This window comes from Sapajus apella, unplaced genomic scaffold, assembly GCF_009761245.1.
Source record: "Sapajus apella isolate SASKATOON/1434 unplaced genomic scaffold, GSC_monkey_1.0 scaffold7, whole genome shotgun sequence".
In the NCBI taxonomy this organism is placed as follows: Eukaryota; Metazoa; Chordata; class Mammalia; order Primates; family Cebidae; genus Sapajus; species Sapajus apella.
The window spans coordinates 7,559,642-7,578,572 of NW_022436947.1; the positions used below are offsets into that span (position 1 = coordinate 7,559,642).

At 42.7% G+C, this 18,931-nt stretch overlaps 1 protein-coding gene across 1 annotated transcript; it reads left to right on the forward strand.

Annotated features, from left to right (window-relative positions):
- Positions 1-14,707: 14,707 nt before the first annotated feature.
- LOC116550152 (DNA damage-induced apoptosis suppressor protein-like) lies at positions 14,708-18,290 on the forward strand. Its single transcript, XM_032275950.1, has one exon. The coding sequence runs from the start codon at positions 14,972-14,974 to the stop codon at positions 17,972-17,974; it is 3,003 nt and encodes a 1,000-aa protein (XP_032131841.1). The 5' UTR covers positions 14,708-14,971; the 3' UTR covers positions 17,975-18,290.
- The last annotated feature ends 641 nt before the right edge of the window (positions 18,291-18,931 follow it).

The window sequence follows — 18,931 nt, forward strand, 5'->3', positions numbered from 1 at the left end:
TAAACAAATGTGATCTAACTAAACTTAAGAGCTTCTGCACAGCAAAAGAAACTATCAATAGAGTGAACCAGCAACAAACAGAATGGGAAAAAATTTTTGCAATCTACCCATCTGACAAAGGGCTAATATCCAGAATTGACGGAGAACTTAAACAAATTTACAAGAAGAAAACAAACAACCCATTAAAAAGTGGGCAAAGGATATGAACAGACACTTTTCAAGAAAGACATTTATGCAGCCAAGAAACATATGAAAAAAAAGCTCACCGGCCGGGCGCGGTGGCTCAAGCCTGTGATCCCAGCACTTTGGGAGGCCGAGGTGGGTGGATCACGAGGTCAAGAGATCGAGACCATCCTGGTCAACATGGTGAAACTCCGTCTCTACTAAAAATACAAAAAATTAGCTGGGCATGGTGGTGCGTGCCTGTAATCCCAGCTACTCAGGAGGCTGAGGCAGGAGAATTGCCTGAACCCAGGAGGCAGAGGTTGCAGTGAGCCGAGATTGTGCCATTGCACTCCAGCCTGAGTAACATGAGTGAAACTCCGTCTCAAAAAAAAAAAAAAAAAGAAAGAAAAAAAGCTCACCATCACTGGTTATCAGAGAAATGCAAGTCAAAACCACATTGAGATATCACCTCAGCCAGTTAGAATGGTGATCATTAAAAAATTAGGAGTCAACAGATGATGGAGAGGATACGGAAAAACAGGAATGCTTTTGCACTGTTGGTGGGAGTGTAAATTAATTCAACCATTGTGGAAGACGGTGTGGCGATTCCTCAAGGATCTAGAAATAGCAATACCATTTGACCCAGCAATTCCATTACTGGGTATATACCCAAAGGATCATAAATCATTCTATTATAAAGACACATGCACACGTATGTTTACTGCAGCACTGTTCACAATAACAAAGACCTGGAACCAACCTAAATGCCCATCAATGATAGATTAGATAAAGAAAATGTGGCACATATACACCATGGAATACTATGCAGCCATAAAAAAGGATGAATTCGTGTCCTTTGCAGGGACATGCGTGAAACTGGAAACCATCATTCTCAGCAAATTGACAGAACGGAAAACCAAACACTGCATGTTCTCGCTCATAAGTGGGTGTTGAACAATGAGAACACACAGACACAGGGAGGAGAGCATCACACGCTTCGGCCTGGGGGTTGGCGGGCTGGGGAGGAATAGCACAGGGTGGGGGGATTGGGGAGGGATAGCATTAGGAAAAATACCTAATGTAGATGACAGGGCAATGGATGCAGCAAACCGCCACCATGGCACATGTATACCTATGTAACAAACCTGCATGATCTGCACATGTACCTCAGAACTTAAAGCATAATAATTTAAAAATACATATATATATAAATGTTTTTAAAAAATAATGATTTTTTCCCTGTGCTTTCTTCTAGTAGTTTTACAGTTTGAGGTCTTATGTTTAAGTTTGTAATCCTTTTTTGTTATTGTTGTTGAGGCAGAGTCTTGCTCTGTCACCCAGGCTGGAGTGCAGTGGCATAATCTCAGCTCACTGCAACCTCCGCCTCCGGGGTTCAAGTGATTCTCCTGCCTCAGCCTCCTGAGTAGCTGGGACCATGGGCATGTGCCACTACACCCAGATAATTTTTGTATTTCAAGTAGAGGTGAGTTTCCATGTTAGCCAGGCTGGTCCAAAACTCCTGACCTCAGGTGATCCATCCTCCATGGCCTCCCGAAGTGCTAGGATTACAGGCATGAGCCACTATGCCTGGTCAGTTTTTAATCCATTTTGAGTTGATTTTTATATATGGTGTGAGATAAGGGTTGAATTTCATTCTTCTGTATGTGGATATCCAGTGGTCCCAACATCATCTGTTGAAAAGATACCACTGCTTTTAAAAAGTATATTTTTGTTTCTCTTGATCCTTCAGCTTCCTGCTGTGGCTAGGCCCTGGGCACCACAGCATCCTTTGATGGTTTCCTTAACCTTGCCCACACTTGTGTAAATAATCCCTTTATTAAATTATCTTCAGAATTTTGAGTGGGCCAAATGTTTCCTGCTGGGCTCCTGCCCAATAAGAATGGTATGTGAACATAAGGACAACCATTTGAAAGGTGCCAGCAAAACTAATTCATCTAGAGAGATATTCACCATGGTACTTACATCCTGTTTGGAAGTTGAGGGTTAAGTGAGAGAGACCCAGGAGTCATGTCTCCTGTACTTTCCTTCCTCCTTCCTCCTTCTTCTTCTTCCTTCTTCCTCCTCCTCCTCTTCCTCTTTCTTTCTTTCTTTCTTTCAATTTTTTTGGTATGGGGAAGGGAACTGTGGGGAAAGAAAGGGAAGGGAAATTCTGAGGGGTGTGTGTGTTTTTTTTTTCTTTTTCTTTTTTTTTTTAATAAGATCGGGTTTCACCATGATGGCCAGGCTGGTCTTGAACTCCTGACCTCAGGTGATTCACCCACTTTGGCCTCCCAAAGTGCTAGGATTACAGGCGTGAGCTACCGTGCCCGGCCGGTGTGTATTTTTTTTAAAGGCTAAGATTCCAAAGGAAAAACTTGATGTAAAAGACCAACGTCTCTTACTGAGTAGCGATTACTATAGTTATTATATGCAGACAAGTAAGAGGATTTTACACTACCAGCAGCTTAAAGGATCCAGGAGGTTTCTCCAGTCTCCCTAAACCCGGACAAGACATTAAGCATTGTTTATATATCATTCAGCCACAGAAATACATTTATAATCTGGATATAAGAAGTGGACCCAGGGCTGGATTACATGAAGCAAAACCTATCATATCAGAAGTGAATGACAGCTATAACACCAATCTGGGACTACCTAAGAGTTCTATTTCTCTTGCTCTTGCTTGTAGTCCTGTCTCGTAGGGGTTGCATCCTCCTGTTACATTAGGTAGCCAGCCAGGCACGAGCGTTGTAAACCCAGCCTATTTCAAGGATAACAACCATCACAATTTACACAGTTACATGGCTAATTTCCAGTATTTCCTTATCTCAAAAATTACTCATGTTAAATTTTTAAAATAAATAAGTGGACATGGATCATATTTATAACTACAGCTAGCTCTCCCCATCTAATCAGCTCATACATATTGAAATAATGACTGAAGACTAGGAGAGAGGACTTCTAAATTTGATCCATATTTCATCATCTAACCACTTCTTAAAGAAGCTGCCACATCTTCTTAGATACGTCCTAAACAATATTTTATATTTTCATTATGCTTGTTCTTCAAAATGAAAATAAAAAGACAAAGTATTTTTCACCCTGGCAATAAACCTGCACAGGCAGAGAATTAGATGTCAGAATCTTTAGTAGAAGCCACATTATTTAGCTGATGAATTAATAGGAACTTGTGGAAGAGAGGTAGGATTTAAAGTTAAAGCTGAATAACAATTAGGTTGTTGTGTCATTAAAATTCTGCTTTCAGCTGCTCCTAATTTTCTTTTGACCACAAAAGACATTCGTTTTTCTGAGTAAAGAAGAAAAAGATCTATATTGTTTTACAACAGTACCTACCAGAGAGGCTGCGGTTATAGGAAGAGGTTGTCATTTGAATTGCTTAGAAAGAAATAGATGAACAGAGGGGAAAGATAGGGAGGGAAAAGAATGCACCATGGAATATGCTGAGTCTCAATTGCATAAGCAAACTCAGATGGGAAGCAGCAATACTGCTTCCAGGGGTAAGGAAACAGATGAGGGAGGGTAAGAAGAAAGAGCAGAGGCAAGCACCTCAACCCAGGGGAAGAGAACACTGGACACCAATGAGGGCACGGGCCAGACATTGTCCAAAAAAGGATCAGGTGCTTTAAAAGGGAAGGTCATGACCAGGCGTGGTGGTTCATGCCTGTAATCCCAGCACTTTGGGAGGCCAAGGTGGGCAGATCACGAGGTCAGGAGATTAAGACCATCCTGGCTAACATGTTAAAACCTGGTCTCCACTAAAAATAGAAAAAATTAGCCAGGCCCAGTGGTGGGCACCTATAGTCCGAGCTACTTGGGATGCTGAGGCAGGAGAACTGCTTGAATACAGGAGGCGGAGGTTGCAGTGAGCCGAGATTGCGCCACTGCGCTTCAGCCTGGGCAACAGAGAGAGACTCCATCTCAAAAAAAAAAAAAAAAAAAAGTGGGGGAGGTCATGTCATGCAGGATCAAAGACAAGTCCACTTACCTTCAAGCGTTAATACAGCTATTAGCTTTAAGTCCTTAGCAAACTTCCATCGTTGGGATATTAGTTGGTGCTCAGAACTTACCTGGGGATGACAGGGTTTGAGAAATGCTACCCCAAAATGTCACCTTGTTGTACTGAATATTTTACTGAAAGAATTTTCGAAAGCTACGGAAGCAGAAAGTTCACTCTGACTGCCATCCACCCTCCCCAACCTTCTGCAGCAGGTCATAAAACCTAAAAAGGACTTGTTGACCCGCCCCTGAAGCAGGTCAGAAGACTCCAGTGTGGGAGGTGCCCACCCTGCATGTGAAAGAGATAAAATTCTTATCTTTGAAGACACAGAGATGGCACTGAGCAGGTCTTTGTAAGGTTCCCTCAGTTTATTACCATTAGATCATTTGCTTTTTGCCCTGAAGTATTTCCCCACAATTTTCTGCCCTTCATCAAACCTTCTACTAAAAGATACTCAGGTTTGGCTGGGCGCGGTGGCTCACGCCTGTAATCTCAACACTTTGGGAGGCCGAAGTGGGCAGATTATGAGGTGAGGAGATCAAGAGCATCCCAGCCAACATGGTGAAACCTCGTCTCTACTAAAAAAACAAAAAGTTAGCTGAGCGTGGTGGTGCATGCCTGTAATCCCAGCTACTTGGGAGGCTGAGGCAGGAGAATCACTTGAACCAGGGAGTTGGCGGAGTTGGAGGTTGCAGTGAGCCGAGATTGAACCACTGCACTCCAGCCTGGCAATAGAGCGAGACTCTGTCTCAAAACAAAACAAAAAACAAAAAAACTCTGGTTTTTTTTGTAAAGAAGTAAATATTTTTTTTGTAAAGAAGTAAAATATTCGCTTCTTCAGGTCTTCCTTATGAAGGCTCCTGTGTCATATAAAACTTGTATTAAATAAGTTTATCTTTTGGATTCCCGGCCAATGCACTTAGGATGGGTAGAAGGAGACAGCTTCCTCTCCTACAGGGCACAGGAGTTGGGTTTGTGGCCTGATTATCCCTTTCCACCCTGACCTGCCTCCCCTCCCCCAAACAAATGCTGGTCTACTATTAGGATCACCAGGGCTACCTACTTACCTTATTCATGATTTCCAATGATAGATACAGAAACTGAATAAATTTCATTGTTAAGCAGGCCCATTGATGTATTAATTGAGGGCAAAGGAGCACAGGCATTTTAATTATGTGACAAACTGTAGAATCTAGGCTGTAGACTGTCAAAGCTACAATTCTGAGCTCTACCACTCAAAGACCAAAGTGTCTAAGGTGAGGAAGTATCACCACATGAGTAATGCATAGAAATGCAAAACAAGGATGAAGCCACCACTGCTCAACTCTAGATTATTACTAGAAAATCAAACATTCTTCTTAAGGAAACTCCAGTAAGCACACAGCTTCTGAAGGAAAAACAGCAAATTAAAGAAATCTGATTTCATAAACTTGGAGCCGCTCTACTAGAAGAGAGGAACAAGAACTCCCTCTCAAAGAACAATGGAGCTGCCAAGAAAGGCTGAGATTAAAAAAAAAAAAAAAAAAAAAAGGAGTAAATCCAGTCACGGCGGCTCATGCCTATAATCCCAGCACTTGCAGCACTTTGGGAGGCTGAGGGGAGCAGATCACCTGAGGTCAGGAGTTTGAGACCAGCCTGGGCAACATGGTGAAACCCCATCTCTACTAAAAATACAAAAATTAGCCAGAAGTAGTGGTGGGCGCCTGTAATCCCAGCTACTCAGGAGGACGAGGCAGGAGAATCACTTAAACCCGGGAGGCAGAATTTGCAGCGAGCTGAGATGTTGCCACAGCACTCCAGCCTGGGTGACAAAGCGAGACTCTGTCTCAAAAAAAAAAAGGAATGACTTTAGCAAGATGATGGCAGATCCTTAAATAATGAAATGTGGGTCAGAGCTTCAGCCCTCCCTTGCCTTCCTAATGGCTCCTCTGAGGGTAGCTCTGTTGCAGCTATCACTTAAAGACACGAGGAAATGAACATCCCGTGACCTCATCACGGCACTAAAAGGGGTCATATTTCAGTTGGAAAATGGCAGTGTTTCTCTGTAATTTACATACTACACAGAAGCTTCTAGATTCCTGGAATTTCCCTTAGGAAGACAAGAAGAGTTTCTTAAAAAGGTGCCTAGGCTAGCCCGTGGTCAGCAGGAGAAAGAGAACAAAGTCCAGATGACTCATAAAGCTGGGTGGGTGTTGTAATACAACGCAATTATGTACTAATGGAGCTATGGGCCAGGGGTAACAGAAAGCGGCAGAAATGGGGGCCAGTGCAGCTCTTTTTGCACCCAGCAGTTCTCACTCTCATAGACTAGTGAACAAGTGCAGTACCGAGTCCTAGTGAGGAGAGAAAGCATGCCAGTGTTTTCCTTTTCGGTCTGAGCCTCCAATTTTGCTTAATGGCTCTAATGCCTCCTTTCCTCTATATTTTATGAAAATCCCAATCCTATCAGTTTTCCCTGTGGACGCTGTGAAACTGTAAATTATTTAATGCATTTCCTCTGGAAACAAATTGAGGCTATCAACCCGCTAGCAAATTAATAGCAGCTGGCCCACCAGGTACTGCCACCATTTTGGATGGAGATAGAATAAAGGGATTTCACAATAAGGGCACCTTCTATAATCCAGGCATTGTACTGAGTTCTTTATACACTTTCTGTTTCTTAATATTTATAATGGAGACAACTATTATCCCCATTTTTCAGAGGAACAAACATAGTTTACCAGTGTAGATGACTTGCTTAAGACTAAGAGCACGTAAGCTACTCTGTGGTGCCGCAAAAAATGTCAGCCAGGTCTTCCGATCCCTAAACCCGTGCTCTTTCTACCACATTCTGTGCCTGCCACAGAAAACCAGCTTGGGCCTTTTGTTATTTCCCTTGATGACGGTAACTGTCTTTGGATGTTTCCCATGGTTAAATGGTTACTTAAGCTATATTATCTTTTCTTTTTATTATTTTTTGTAGAATCTGGGGCAATTAATTACTACACATTCACTTCTTTTCTTGTAATTTAGAGAGCTTTCTTTGTGAAATGCAGAGCAATTACACAGGAAACTGGAGCAAACTTCTCTCTCCGTGTTCTTTTGTCACATCAGACAGGTATCTGTCAACAAAAAGCAGTCATCCAAGCTCTTTAATGCTACGTCTCGGATTTCTCCAGGGCTTTTCAAGGGTCTGCAGACTGTACCCCACTTGCACCCCTTGTCCCAATTCAGTCCCTCTCTGTATCCGCCTCCAACTCCTCTCTCTCAAATACAAACGAATGTCTCAATATTCTGTGTCTTTTTACGCTTAACCCCTCTGCAACCTTAAATTCACAGGGCACCCCAGATCATTGTCATTAAATCCACCAGATGGTGTGGATTGCCTACGATGTGCAAAGCACTGTGATAAGTATGGCGCAAGATACAAACCCAAATAAAGTCAAGTCTCTGCCCTCAGCTTATACTCTCGAAAGGGAAATAAATCGGGTAAAGTAAGCAGAGAGTACAAATCAGGGTCCCATTGTTGACCAGCTGAGGAAGAAAGGGCAGGTGAGCCTTGCGGGTGAGCAGACAGGAGGGGCGGGGCTGAAGAGGGAAGCCAGCTCCTGCCTCCTTCACTTTGCAGATCAGCTGCAGGACTCTGCAGGTTGCAGGTCCCCACCATTTGTTCCATCTCACCCTTGTCTTGACCCCTATTCTTAACTAGCCCATTGCCCTTTTTGTCCACTGCAATGAGGAGCCCTCTTCAACCACTTTTTAAAATGTAGTATTATTGAGGCAGGAGAATAGGGTCTGGAGGCAGGGAACATAAGGCCAATTTGCACTGACTTCCTAGAACTAAATCAAATGGAAACACTTCAGCTATGACAGGAAATAGCCTTTCCATTTACACAGGGCATATGCCAAGTAAATGACTTTGTATCTTTACTTCATCCTCTTCATTAACATAGGGCATACACCAAGTAACCAATGGAAACCTCTACAGGGTATTAAAACCCCAGAAAATTCTGTAATCAGGCTCTTGAGCCCCTATGCTTGGCCCACTCCCACCCTGTGGAATGTACTTTTGTTTTCAATAAATGTCTGCTTTGTTACCTCATTCTTTCCTTGCTTTGTTTGTGTGTTTTGTCCAATTCTTTGTTCAAGATGCCAAGAACCTGGACACCCTCCACCAGTAACATATTTTATTGCTGTCAGCTGCCACCCCTGGGCTCTCCTAAGGCTGGTCATGAGGAAGGGCCTGCTCCAGGATGGTGAGTAAAGTCTCATCCCTCAGCCTCAATCGAGGGAACAAGAATTTAACAGGAGAGGGGCTGGGGCTTCCCAGGGTAGAGAGTGGGCAGCTCCCTTAGCCTCTGTCTGTGGATAAGGTTCACTGTCTATCCCACCCTATCAGTAGGTTTAGGTGGGTTCAGTGTTGTGCTGAGTGATATCTGCATGGTGCTGTTGTGGGGTGGGATGGGGGCAGTGGGATGGGATGCATCCAATGAGCCGCATGCCTTGATGAGAATGTGAGACAGGCTTGAATACCACATGGCCTGCATTTGATACAGGATGGGGGCAAGGAAGTGCTGGGTGGAGAGGGGCATGGTCCCTGGCTAGGGCTCCACCCTCAGGCCTGTGCCCATGGACCTAGGTGAGGGCAGGCCCTAATTTTCAGTATTACTGGTCCTTTTAACTCTGAGCATCATAAGCTTTTTCTGCTTTCATGGCCAAATGTTGCATTTTCCAAGACCACCCTGGCCTACCATGCCCCTATCCTGTGCCTATAAAAACCCCAAAACCCTAGAGGGCACAGACACAAGTGGCTGGAGGTCAAGAGGAATACATTGGCAGAAGAGCACACTGGCAGATACCAGAGACGCTGGCAGGCCATCTGCAGCAGAACAACGTGCAGTTTGGCCAAGGGCGGGCAGAGGAGAGCCCTTCAATAAAACCTTTCACTCATTCTCCAAGCCATGTGTGATCCAATTTTTCCAGTACACTAAGGCAAGAACCCCAGAATACAGAAAGCCTTCTGTCCTCGTGATAAGGCATAGGGTCTAACTGAGCTGATCAGCACAAGCTGCCTACAGATGGCAAAACTAAAAGAGCCCACTGTAACACATGCCATGTGACTTGCTCAATGACAGAGATACGGAAGTCTACCAAGTACTGCCGATAGGGTTGGCCTCTGTCCTTATGATGCTCAGAGTTAAAAGGACCAGTAATACTGAAAATTAGGGCCTTTACTGGTAACATCAGCTGTTACTGGTAATATGTACTTGGGTAAGACATTTATCCTCTTATAGCCTCAGTTTTCCCAACTGAAAAATGGTGGTGATATATGTACTGCTCAGTTGAATGTAAGAATTACATGAAATAGTATAAATGCAGTGCATAGCATGATATGCGGCACATAGAAAAAACACTTAGTAAATGTTCTTTTTCTCCTAAATCCCTTTCAATTAAATTTTGAGATTCAAGCTTGCCTTTGCACTGTAGGGGAACAAAAACAACTTTTCCTCATCCATTGCTAGCTTCATGTCTGAAGCCCCTATAACAAAAGATGGATTAACAAGAGAAAAAGCATACAAATTTAGTTATTAAGTACACAGAGCCTTTATAAAGAAATCACCCAAAGAAACACCTTAAGTATATTTTTATGCTAAGCTTAGTGAAGAATGGACAGTCATGGAGAAATACGACTGGATAAGGGGGGGGGGTGATTTAATGGTAATAAACTAGGGAGATCTTAGAAAGGCCTATTTGTTCAGATTTTTCTCTGTGTCTTTGTATCCTCAAAGATAAGAACATTCCTTTCCTTCACGTGTAGGGAGGGCACTTCTTGAATAACGGTCTTATGACTTGCTTCAGGGGAAGGTCAGAAAACCCTTCCTAGGTTTTATGACCTGCTTCAGAAGAGAAGTGTATAAGAAAGAAAGTGATCTTCCTTCTTCTTTGGTTTTCTCAAACTCTTTCAGCCTACAACATTCAATATGTCAAGTACCATATTTTAGGATAGCATATCCCAAACCCCATCAGCACAAAATAATATCTGTCAACTGAAACCTGTAGCTTTTATTTTTTATTTTTATTTTTGAGATGGAGTCTCACTCTGTTGCCCAGGAATGCAGTGGCACAATTCAGCCCACTGTAATCTCTGCCTCCCTGGTTCAAGACATTCTCATCCTCAACCTCTCTGGTAGCTAGGACTATAGGTGCATGCCACCATCCCGGCTAATTTTTGTATTTTTAGTAGATTTTGCCATATTGTCCATGCTGGTCTCAAACTCCTGAACTCAAGTGATCCACTTGCCTCAGCCTCCTGAAGTGTTAGAATTATAGGCATGAGCCACCGCGTCTGACCCTGAGTCCTGTAGCTTTTAAACAGGAGGAAATACCTTATGATTTGGAAGAAATCTCTAGCAAATTAATTGGTCACACATTTTGAAGTGTTAAAAACATCTGAGGATGGGAAATCATTAGACTGGGGTGACATACTTTAAGTTTCTATGTAAGCAGACCAAAGCCTGATGTAAACAGTAAAACAAAATTAAAGACTTCACCAACCAGAAATTGCCAACAAACCACCAACTAACATCCTTCTACTGTAAGCCATGAAATAGATTTTGTGACTTCCATGCCAGCCTATAAAAGCTCACTCCCCCTGCTGCTACAGCTGCAGAGACTAGGTTTCCTTGTGTTAGCCAGGATGGTCTCTATCTCCTGACCTTGTGATCCACCTGCCTCGGCCTCTCAAAGTGCTGGGATTACAGGTGTGAGCCACTGCACCCAGCCTGAAGTCTTTTTTTTAATCAGAAGAAAGATCAGCCATTGTGACAATGAGGTGTGACACCATAACTAGAGAATGGGTTTGTATAAACAGCAAGGACTGAAGTCTTCTGTTCAGAAGAGGTGGTGCTGTGCTTTCCAGTAACTGGGCCACCAGCCACATGTGACCATCAAACACTTAAAATTGAGATACATGTTAAGTATATGATGGATTTTGAAGACTTCATACCAAAAAAAAAAGTAAAATAATTCAATACTTTAAAATATTGATTGCATGTTGAAATGGTAATCTTTTGGACACACTGAGTTAAATAATATATATTATTAAAATTACCTTCACTTGTTTCTTTTTACTTTTTAAAATGTGGCTACTGGAAAGTTTAAAATTATTGGCTGGATACTCACACCTGTAATTCCAGCACTTTGGGAGGCTGAGGCAGGCAGATCACCTGAGGTCAGGAGTGTGAGACCAGCCTGGCCAACATGACGAAACCATGTTCCTATTAAAAATGCAATAAATTAGCTGGGCAGGGTGGCAGGCTTTTGTAATACCAGCTACTTGGGAGGCGGAGGCAGGAGAATCGCTTGAAACTAACCAGCAGGTGGAGACTGCAGTGAGCCAAGACCATGCCATTGCACTCCAGCCTGGGAGACAAGAGGGAACTCCACCTCAAAAAAAAAAAAAGTTTAAAATTACTTATGGATTGTATTTTATTTTTTATTGGACAGCATTGAGTAGTATGTGGTTTGTTTATTTGTTTGTGACAGGGTCTTGCTCTGTCGCCCAGGCTGTAGTGCAGTGGCACGATCTTGGCTCACTATACAACTTCCACCTCCCAGGTTCAAGTGATTCTTCTGCATCAGCTTCTTGAGTAGCTGGGATTACAGGGACCCGCCACCACACCCAGCTAAATTTTGTATTTTTAGTAGAGATGGGGTTTCACCATATTGGCCAGGCTGGTCTCGAACTTCTTGCCTCAGGTGATCCACCTGCCTCAGCCACCAAAAGTGTTGAGATTACAGGCATGAGCCATGGCACCCAGCCTGAAGCAGTAAGTAGTTCCGATAGCAAGCTATCCTGTGTGATCTTACTCAGTGTTAATGAGTTTTGGTGACAACAGATCACATGTGATATTTGTCACTTATACCAGGCTTAATAAATACTTAACGGAAGGTGTTAAGTAGGATTGAGTGTAGATTCTACTACTCTTCACTGATTAGCTGAACCAGGCTTTTCTTACTGTGCTTTCAAGAAAGGGCTTTCTTCCATTCTGGTGCTAAAAGCATCAAAGGTTTGTCCAGATGGGGCTGCTTCTCTCTTTCTCCACCTGCATCAATTAATAATACTTTGATCACCTGAGTTTCCTCTCTGTCAGAGAGCTCAGTATTCACCAGCTAATTAACTCTCCAAAGAAAGCAGGCTGCCATCATCTTAGATGTTTCCATTTCTGCTTCCTGTGACAGCCAAAGAGCAAAGCAGGAGATGACCCCTGAGGGCCGCGGGGACCTTGGGCTGGAGTTCCTGAATCTGTTTTTCTAGTTGAGAGAGATCTTCCTGACAAACAAGAGTACTTCATCCTTCTGAAGACAAGGATGACTTTGTTAAAAGCAGGCTTCAAGTAGTTTTTGCCATTGTCCATTTTCTTTGTTAACAGTACTTAAGTGCACGTGCGTGCACACACACACACACACACACACACACACACACTTGACTAGATGGATTAATTGGGTGGATTATTTTGCTTTTTTCTTTCTTTCTCTTTTTTTTCTTTTACTGTTTCACTTCATTTCTTGTAGAGTGGAACCATTATTTTTTAGCTGGCTTCAAAATTTCAATTCTCTGGTTTAGATGAATAATGGCACATTTTCTCCTAAGTCCGACTGACTGAGGGACTCCTCCATCACCTGAGAGTCAACGTGTGCAAAACAAACTCCTCAACCTCCCCCACGTGATGCTTCCTCCGAAATCTGCAAATAGCGCCACTGTCCTCACAGTTACCAGGCTCAAGTGCTGACGACGTTCTGTTCAATTCCTCTCTCTCGCTTCCTCCTCACATGCAAGCATTGGGCTGGTCGACCTATCATTTCACCTCTCGTCTGTATCCCCTCTTCTCCACCTGTTGCCATTTTCCTAGTTGAGACCTGCTTTGCATATTCTTTAGATGATGGCTACAGCTTCTCATCTAGGCCGCTGCTTGGCTTTTTTTCTCCAAGGAGTTGCATCCAAGGTCATCCTCCTGTGCAGGTGCTGACCAAGTCACTTCCTGGCACACAACCTGATACCCCATGATCTACATGCTAAGGTCAGCCACCTCAAATCATTTTAGGACAAGATGGATAGAAATAAATATTAGCACAAAACAAGCAAACTCCCCCAGGTAAAAATGTAGGTGTCTTTCCCAGCATTCAAAGCCTCTGTTACTTGGTCACAATATACATTCCCATGGCTCCTTATCAGACTTTGGTTCCAGTAGAACCGAACTGCTGAATGCTCTCAATATATAAATACATATTCTTACCCCAGTAAGCTCATGCTCTTCCCTAGGGTTTCTCCTTTCCATCTCTAAAAATACAGTCCTACAAACCTGTATTACTTTGCCAGGGCTGCTGTAACCAAGTACTACAAGCTGGGTGGCTTAAAACAACAGAAATATATGGTCTGGCAATTCTGGAGGGGAGGAGTCAAAATCAGGATGTTGGGAGAGCCTTGCTCCCTCTGAAGGCGCTGGGGAAGGAGCTATTCTAGGCCTCTCTTCTGGCTTCTAATAGTTCCTAGCTTGTTTCAGCAGAACTCAGATCTTCACATGGCATCTCCCCACGTATCTGTTTGTCTCCAAATTTCCCCTTGTAGGACAGAAAAAGTAATGTATTTTTCTCACCCGTCAACAAGGTTCATGGCTGAGACCACCACAACAAAAGGCATATCGGCAAGAAAAATGCAGATGTTTATTTTTTCTGTGACATGGGAGCCTTTAGCAATGAAGACCCAAAGAACCAAGGAAAGGTGTGCAGAAGTGTGATGGGAGGGCCAGGCGTGGTGGCTCACACCTATAATCCCAGCACTTTGGGAGGCCGAGGTGGGCGGATCACCTGAGGTCCGCAGTTGGAGACCAGTCTGGCCAACACGGCGAAACCTGTGTCTACTAAAAATAAAAAAAATTAGCTGGGTATGGTGGCAGGCACTTGTAATCCCAGCTACTTGGGAGGCTGAGGCAGGAGAATCACTTGAACCTGGGAGGCGGAGGTTGCAGTGAGCTGAGATCATGTCATTGTACTACAGCCTGGGCGACAAGAGCAAAACTCCATCTAAATAAAAAAAAAGTGGGATGGGAGGGGCAAAGGGAACCATCTGATAGTAGTCCACTGGGGGGAACTAGAAGGCCTGTGCATTCAGCTCCTTCTTGATGTCCATGTGTGACACTCCTTTCCTCCAGGTATAGTACAGGATAGCTGTCACATGAAGGTCTTCAGGAGAGAAGAGAGGGACGTCAGAGAGTGACCGTCCTCAGTTTTATGGCCTGCTGCAGGGACAAAGAGTGAAGGGGACGGTGATGATGACCTCCTGCTTCTGCTGTTTCCTCAAATGCCAACCTGCCATATTTTGGGTAGCACGTCCTGGGTCCCACCGCCCTTTTTACAAGGACACTACTTACGGGATTAGAGGCTCGCCTTACTCCAGTATGACCTCATCTTAACGAATTACATCTACAATAACCCTAATTCCAAACAAGGTCACATTCTGAGGTACTGGGGGTTAAGACTTAAAATACGGTTCTCGGGAAGCCCAAGGGCCGGAGACTCTTAAGATGGCTTTTAACTTCATTTTGAATGCGACCCAGAGCTCGCACTTGTTTTTTTACAAGTCATTCTCCGTAAACCGGCAGCCATGAGGAGATAGAGTCTTGCTCTGTTACCCAGGCTAGAGTGCCATGACGAATCATAGCTCACTGTGGCCTTGATCCCCCTGGGATCAAGTGATCTTCCTGCCTTAGCCTCCACAGTAGCTGGTACTACAGGCCACCGTGTGAACATATGAATAGAAGAAGAAAATTTCTTCTTGCCTCAGTACTTGCTCTCCAGAATTCAAGTTTTATATATCCATCATGTCAGAAGTGCTTATCGAGGATAATTGTAGTCTCCAAAAGGTCTAATTGCCCAAAATGTGGCTCCGCTGGTGAATCTGGAAATGCCAATTACAGATACAAACTTTCCTTAAAAGTTGCAGAATCAAACAAATTGTATGTTATTACTGTATTTGGAAGTTGCTTAGATACATTTTTTGGTCTTACTGCCACTGGTTTGCACAGGTACATTCAGGATCCTAATACAATTCCAGAAACACTGGACAATGATACAACTCAGGATCTATTAACTAAAGCAGTTGAAACTTGCTTTGTTGGACAAAGCTTTATTTTTGGAGTGACGAATTTTGAAAACCAGTCTGGACAAGGTTCAGAGGACAATAACTACTTACAGCAATGCTCTGTCTACAAAAGAAAACCCAAAGCACTAGTCGCTTGTCAGATCGTTCTACCAGACCCAGATGTTGCAGGCTTTACTGTCTTTGACTACTTCCGTCAACTTTTGCAGACTTTTAATTTCAGGAAACTTCATTGTGACTCTCAGGCACCTAATAGTAACTTACTTGCTTTAGATCACTCAAGTAGTGATCTCAGCAGCATACATACTCCTGACAGCACTTCTTATTTTTTCAAGTCCTGCAGCAAGGATACTTGTTCAAAATTCTGGCCGCCATCACTTGAATTCAGTTCCATTGTTTCACAACTAACAGATGATGATTTTTCAGCTTCAGAACAAGATAAGGCCTTTGGTACTCTTCGCCAGAACAGAAAATCCATCTCCGTTGCAGAGGCCGCTGGTTTCAATAGCTGCCATGATCCTATTCAGGATTCATGGAGCCTTGTTTCATATATGGATAAAAAGAGTACAGCAGAAAAGTTGGGTCAAGAACTTGGCTTACAAGCTAAGGAGCTGAGTACAGTTCACAGCAGTCATCATGAAATTGGAGTTAATGACTCTTTGAAAATGCAAGAGCCCCTTGAGTCAAGTAATGCAGATTCCTTCCACAGTACAGTGGAAATTAAAAACAGGTCCCAGCATGAGCCACCATGTTTCCAGCATCATGGTATAGATACCCCCACTAGCCTTCAAAAGAGATCTGCATGTTGTTCACCTTCATTACTCAGACTTGAAGAGACAGCCAGCAGTTCCGAGGATTGTGACCCTGAAATATGGGATGATCTACCATTCTCTGAAAGCCTGAACAAGTTTCTGGCAGTTCTTGAAAGTGAGATTGCTATAACCCAGGCAGATGTCAGTAGTAGGAAACATCATGTAGATAATGACATCGATAAATTTCATGCAGACCACAGCATGTTATCTGTGACTCCCCAGAGAACTACTGGAGCCCTGCATACACCACCTATAGTTTTAAGATCATCCCAAGCAATAGTCAAAGCAAACTCTGGCAAAGATAACTTTTTTTTCAACCGTAAAGTAAATCTAAGTCCCAGTGTTGAAAAGGAGTCACAACCAGATAACAAAGTAGAGGCTGTCTCTGTAAATCATAATGGAAGAGGTATGTCAGAATATTTTCTACCAAAACTGTCAGCTCTGTTTTCATCTTCAAAAGATTTAGAATCAACAGTTACTCTTAAGACTATAAGAATCTCACCACACAGTGATGAAATTCTACTTAGGCCCATTACTTCAGAGAGTGACCATTCTAGTCTAAATAAATACTTGAATGGACGTGGAGAAAAATTACTTTCAGAAATGAATGAAAAGTTGACAACTCTGTGTTGTAGGAAGTATAATGATGTGTCTGATCTTTGCAAATTAGAAAATAAACAATATTATAGGTGGCCAAAGAACCAAGATGACAGTTTTACAATTTGCAGGAAACTTACATATCCTTTAGAAACTCTTTGCAGTAATCCAAATAGAAGTACAAATACGTTGAAAGACATCCCTTGTGGACATATCACTAACAACTTAACACAGAGCAATTCTATTGGCCGTCAAGGTAGCTATGATGCCTCTGCTGACCTCTTTGATGATATTGCTAAAGAAATGGACATTGCAACAGAGATTACCAAAAAATCACAGGATAGTTTGTTACAGTGGGGAATGTCTTTGCCAGAAAGTCATCCTTCAGAGTCTGATTTTTCACTGAGGTCACTTTCTGAAGACTTCATCCAGCCTTCACAGAAGTTATCCTTGCAAAACCCATCTGACTCTAGGCATTCAAGAACAAGCTCTCCAACACCTCATTTTCAATCAGATTCAGAATATAACTTTGAAAATAGTCAAGACTTTGTTCCGTGTTCACAGTCAACTCCAATTTCAGGGTTCCACCAAACTAGAATTCATGGGATAAACAGAGCTTTCAAAAAAATACCTGTATTTTATTCAGATCTTGATGCTAACTATGAAAAAATAAGGATTATTCCTGAAAATGACAAACAGCAAGCCAGCCCAAGCTGTCCAAAATATATAAAAACACCTAGCCAGAAAATCAGAAGCCCTGTTATATCTGGTATATCACAAACAGAAGTTTTCAACCACCATCCTTTAGCTAAGTGCCATGAAACTGATAGTGACGAATGGGTCCCTCCTACCACACAAAAAATATTTCCTTCAGATATGCTTGGATTCCAAGTCATAGGTCTAGGGAAATCCCTTGCTGCCCATCATTTCCCTGATCAACAAGACTTAGCAAGAAAGAAACTGAAACATATTAGACAAGGAACCAAAAGAGGTTTAATTAAGAAGAAATTAAAGAATGTGCTTGCCGCAATAGTTACCAAAGAGAATACTCCTAAATATAACTGTAAAAGTTCAAGCTGGATTTCTAAATGTCCAGACGTTCAAGTCTTAGAAACACCTCAGCTGCACCCTATTCTTGGACTTAATTCTTCTTCAGAAGTCAAATGTTGCCTTCCATTTTCAGAAAAAGGCTCACCTTCAGTGTGTGAAACTAAAAGTGCTTGGTCGCCTGAATTGTTTTCATAAAAAGTCACCTGAACCCAATTCCTGAACTTTTAGATCTGTTTGGAAATGTTTGCCTTTGGTGGTATGGAAAGCATTCTTTACATTTTGAAGACTTGGAGAGAAACAAATTGAAAAGGGGACTGTGCTGAGTGCTACTGTGCCTTTTAAAATATAATGCCATTATTTTCCCCAGGGTTTTATCTAGTATACTATGATTACATAATGGAGTGCTTTATTTTATACTGTTTATTGTACTTTAATAATATTAAGATTGTTTTTTGAAAGTATTAATATTTGTTAAAATCACATATACATCCAGAAATAAAGCCATTGCAAATCAAAAAAAAAAAAAAAAAAAAAAGACTTAAAATACACATTTTGGTGGGGGACATGGTTCAACTCATAACACCATCCTTTAGGCCAAGCCCAAATGCCATCTCCTTCTGGAAACACCCTTGACCCTTCCCCCACTTTCCTATCCCCAGCTTGACATAAACTCTATCTCTCCTTGAATGCCTCCGGCCTAAGAAACTCTTACATCTTTACCATGCTTGCTGGCACAAAACACTAGCTTTGCATCTGATTCGGGCACTGTGTTGGACATGGCTCCAAGCTATTTTCTAAAGGGTTTCCCTTTCTCACACCCATGTCTCCTCTCCCTTGGAGAAGCATAAATACTTCAGCGAGAGCTCTCCCTGGCCCTGGGAACTGGCTGTATGTGATGTGTCCCTTCCATGACAGTTGCCCCAGAACCAGAGGCAGATTTCTGAAGATAGCTCTGAGGACTTTTTCACTTTCACCTGCTAGAGAGGCAGTACCTCCAGTTGCTATCCCTGAAGTACCGATGTTCTCAGTTGTCCCCACCCCTCCACCCCAGCAACTTTCCCATGCAGAGCAGTTAATCTGCTATTTAAGATGCAGATTTAGCTTTCTTTTCACAGCCTGCTCAGCCACATTTTGCAGTTTTGATTGGGAAAT

What these genes read in the sequence shown, in the direction of transcription:
- LOC116550152 (XM_032275950.1), top strand. Translation starts at nt 14,972, where the DNA reads ATGAATAGAAGAAGAAAATTTCTTCTTGCCTCAGTACTTGCTCTCCAG.